We start from the raw sequence: 4,577 nt of genomic DNA on the forward strand, positions 1-4,577 counted from the left end.
GGTCTGGTTATTGGGTTAAACGGTCTGACCATTCAAACCAAATGGATGGTCTATTTGAACAAAAAAAAATATTAAAAATGGCCAAACCTTTGGACAGTTTGAACTGTTCAACCTAATTTACTGACCAAATCAACGACTTTTAGCAAAATAATGATTATGGGATAAAATGAAACTGATCACCTAACTGATTCCCCGTTTTTCTGATCCGACCGAAAACCATGGGTATGACAACTCAGGTTGTACCCAACTCGACGGAGGCTATCCCAACTTGCGCCCCTACGGAGGCCATCCAATCCTGTCTTACATCACCAAATTTAATCCCAACAAATATGATGTTTATTCACACATTATAGACTTTTGAATTATTTATATATTTTTTTCAATTTTAAAATATACATTACCCACATAACATACACCAACATTAACTACAGAGAGAGAGAGAGAATGGGAACTATCATACTATCAGCCAATTATCAATTTATTAAGCCGAAAAGAACAAGGGCAAGTACATATGTGGGCCGTTCATTAGCATTATCTCAAAAGGACTCAGAGCCCCTCTGTGTAATCCACGCCGGTAGACTTGAGCCAAGCCCCTCCTTGTATCAGCTCTGCCACAGTGAACTTTAGGGCTTCTGCAGCGTTAGTGATAACATGGTAACCGGGCCATGTCACTCGCTTGCTTATGCCCGCACCCGGCCCACTATTCAAGTACTCCCCGTAGTACAATGTCTTCAATGCGAACTCACCGCTCCATATGGACCACCCTGCGGGTGCAATGTGATCTCCGATGTAAGATTGCATTACCACTGTTCTAGAGTACTCCTTCCATGGACGGCCGAGGTACGACGGGAACGAGTTTTTCACCGGTGCCAGGTCTGAACTCGCTATTATGTCACACTTCTGGATCGATATCCCCGTGTTCTGGTTCGGGTCGACTCGCCCTTGGGCTGTTACCATGTTCTTTTGGCTGGCCATGGGTTTTCTCGCCACCAGTTTGCAGTTCTGAAACACCACAGCCGCATCACCAAAGATAAAATCCACGGTTCCTGTGATGTAGCTATCTCGGTAGAACTGCCGGAGGGAGTGTACGTAAAGGGTATCTTGGTATGCGTCTATACGGCATCGGTTTATCACCGACTGATCTGCCCCCACTCGTAGCGCAACCGCTTGATGCTTCTCTGGACCCGCCGTGTTCTGAAACCACATGTCCTGTGCAATGAATCCATCTCCCACAGCAGCTGCGTAGCAAGATCTTGAGTTAAAAACTTGTAAAATTTGTGTTTTATGTTTTAACAGCGAGTACCCAAGGTTGGGCCTGTGCCCTTTCTCCATTTGGATCGATTAAGGACCAGTTGTGCTATGAAGTATTTAGATGCTTACCAACAGTGGCAGATTTGAAGGTGGTTGATCCATCTACGACGTTGAGGCTGCCGGTAATGATGGTCGAATCCATGCCATCGCCGACGAGCATCACGTTCATCTTCTTCTTCCCCACCTCCACATTCTCTTTGTACGTTCCTTTCTTCACGTAGATCACGTACCGGCTCTTCCCTTTATCCGGCGCCGAATTGACCGCCTCCTGCACCGTCTTGTAATTCCCACTACCGTCTTTGGCGACGACAACATTGGCTTTAATGTCCCTAGGCAAAGATTGTAAAAGCTTTCTGTCATTCTTCGTGACCCAAGACGGAAATTTCCCGTCTAGTGGCCTGAGAGCATCTTCCTTGGACGAGGAAATTGCCGTCAGCATGGCCAAGGAAGTTTTAGCCCTGGCTATCAAACCTTGGAGCTTGTCTTCCATCGCTGCTCTGGCCGATCCATTGAGCCCGTCCAGGCATGTCACATGGTTAGTGAGTATGCTACTGAGCCATGAATGAGCGTCGGCCGGTGATCGGGAAGTCCGAGTTCCTAGAACCGCCACGGTATCCGTTAAACGATCGATTGACAGGTCCATCAGCTCCACACAATCAGCTAACGCCGCTTGTTCTGTTCGGTCGTTAATCCGAGAGTTCACACTATGGGCTACCTTCAGGGCCTCCTTTTCGAGCAATGCAGATTTTTCCAGGAAGCTCCGGAGGAGATCAACGTCGTTCAATTGCTTCGCTCCTTTGGCGGCAACGGCTTCGTAGACCATGGATAGGCATGATTCCCGGTCGTGAGCGGGATGGCAGAAGCGAGCCTGGACGGAGTCAGAGAGATTAGATGGGCCGGTAGTGTTGATCAGATGGGGAGCTACTATAACAGTGAGGGAGATGATGGCAGCCAAAGAAAGAAAAATGTAAAGGATTTTGCAAGAGGAGGATGTCCTCTTGGGAGCGCCTAGCAGTGGTTGATGACCGGCTTCCATCATACTGAGTATATGTCTCTGCACTTGTGAGTTCAATAAGTTTCCACTTCTTAAATAGGTAGAAGGGTAGCAAGGAGATGGACACGCACATTAGAAGTTTCAATCAGGCATAAGTGCAAACATGTGGAGGATGATACTCAGCCAAAGTGAAAACAAGGCAAGAATTAAAAAATCAGAGAAAAAAGGAAAGAGGGATAGATTTCAAAGTAGCAGAAAGTGAGCCATGTGGCCCATGTCAAGCTGGAAGAGGAAAATGGGCTCGCTCTCCAACGTGGTGTTTCTTGACCCTATGGGGCACTGGTTTACGTACTCTTCCATCTGGAATTTGGGTTCATGAAAATAATAGTGTTCGACTGCTTCATATTCTGCTGAGGTTGTGGGGCCAAGAAATGCAATTAGATTAATCAATGAACAGTAAGGTGTTGAAAATGAGATGTCTTTTCCAAAGTCGAAGTTATTCTGAACTCTTGATTTGGTAAAGTAAAATGGATAGGAATTGAGTTGCACCTTTTTGAAAATGGAAGATATCTACACAGTTTTGATGGTCAATCAGTGAATAATTGAATGATAAATAAAGGAGACAATAAGATAGACTAGGCCATTATTAGCCTCTATAAGACTTACCATGATGAATTATAAAATGCTCCATAAATAGGGTGTAAATCAAATTTGGATTTAAGATCCGAGACCGAGATTAAATTCAATCTTTTCAATCCGAGATTGGGTTCGGGTTGGTTAATGAATTCATCATATATGCATAGACTTACGCAAAAATCTAGGTTTAAACTACTTAAATACTAATTTTAAATTAAAAAAACCCAAATTGTTTAGACTCAAAGATCGAAAATGTCTGGATCAATTTACGCTTGGATTAGACCCGCCTGTTGTAGTGTTGTACCCCAAATTCCATATCCATAAATTTAACATGTGTTTATTACATTATCCACAACAGCATCATTAATCATTTATATATCCCTCCAAACTCACTCCAATAAAGGTCAGTGGGTAGTCCGTTCCGAAACCACGTGCCCCACAGCATGTAGTGTGAGTGTGGCTCAAATTAAAAAATGTAGGCTGCCAGACTATTAGTCATTTTGCCAGTGGAGAAAGAAGAAAAGATAAATTCAAATTGCTTAGTGGGTCAGAAGATGTCGTGTCCTTTGTTCTGAATTCTTGCAAGGAGAAAGGGTAGGGGTAATTCACCTTTTTAAATGTTATAGATTTGCAGTTCTGCATTGGGTTTATCCCTATTTCTCTCAAGTTTTTAAATCAACTGTTCAATAATAATTTACTACGTGACAGATGACATTATGAATAAATGGCCCTCTAAATAAATGCAAGAAGATGCTATTTTGAAAGTTGAATTCCATTTAGGCCAAATTTATTAAATTATTCTTATAGTTTATTTAATTGATTAATTTTATAGAAAGATGAAAAATATTATTTTACTTCTTATTTTTTTCAAATTTTTAAAATTAAATAAAAGAAAAGAAAGAGAAAGAGAGTATAGAAAGAAAGAGGGAGTATGTATCAATGATGCAACCATGATGCAACCATCGCTAGTGGATGGTGGAACAGGGGAGGGCCGAGGTAGGGAGACAGGAATGCGATTCTGATCTACTTTGAAACATGGCCTCTTATACATAGTTTTTAAAAACGAACCAGTGACCGAACTGGTCAGAGGTCAAATTATCGATTCAAATGGTTTGACCGTTTGACTTGAACAGTTAGTTCGTTTTGGCAAAAAAATAAAAAAAATTAAAAAATTGTAAAATAGTCAAAACGGTTCAAATAATTAACCGGCCAGTTCAGCGGTTTGCTGACCAAAATCAATGATTTTGAGGGAAAAAGCTGTTTTGGAGGAAAACAGAACCGACCAGGTGACCAGTTTCCGGTTTTTCCGGTCCGGTCCGGTTTTGAAAACAATGCTCTTATATGCTTTTAGGCTTGTAGTGCTTCAGATTTACGGATATTGTGTAGACTAGCAAAGAATCTTTATGCTTCATGCCGTCTGTCATGCGCCTAGGAAAAAAAGAGTTTGCATCTCCGCCACACCGCCTATCGCCCCACAAATGCCCCACACAACGTGTGACTGCCACATGTTCACTTGTGCTCGGTGGGGCGTTCTCATGTGCAGGGTTAATGGAACGACCGTTAGTCCCAAAATGAGTCTAAACTTCTTTTCTCCTATACAACATTTTAAAAAATGATTCGGAAATGGAACCGTTTT

The 4,577-nt window shown here is 42.4% G+C and overlaps 1 protein-coding gene across 1 annotated transcript; it reads right to left on the reverse strand.

The window, feature by feature from the left end:
* Positions 1-457: 457 nt before the first annotated feature.
* PMEPCRA (methylesterase PCR A) lies at positions 458-2,890 on the reverse strand. The gene is made up of 2 exons (XM_088964773.1): positions 1,381-2,890; positions 458-1,238 (listed from the first exon to the last, which is right to left on the reverse strand). Exons 1-2 carry the CDS (start codon positions 2,348-2,350, stop codon positions 547-549), a joined length of 1,662 nt encoding a protein of 553 aa, XP_088820899.1. The 5' UTR covers positions 2,351-2,890; the 3' UTR covers positions 458-546.
* Positions 2,891-4,577: the final 1,687 nt, after the last annotated feature.

The sequence above is a fragment of the Nelumbo lutea genome, chromosome 1 (genome assembly GCF_056320005.1).
Source record: "Nelumbo lutea isolate HS-2025 chromosome 1, American lotus-T2T, whole genome shotgun sequence".
Classification (NCBI taxonomy): domain Eukaryota; kingdom Viridiplantae; phylum Streptophyta; class Magnoliopsida; order Proteales; family Nelumbonaceae; genus Nelumbo; species Nelumbo lutea.

Bases quoted from the DNA above. Each gene is read 5' to 3' on its own strand.
- PMEPCRA (XM_088964773.1), bottom strand. From the start codon at position 2,350: ATGATGGAAGCCGGTCATCAACCACTGCTAGGCGCTCCCAAGAGGACA. The intron at 1,239-1,380 runs GTAAGCATCTAA...CTTGCTACGCAG, and splicing joins CTTCAAATCTGCCACTGTTG to CTGCTGTGGGAGATGGATTC.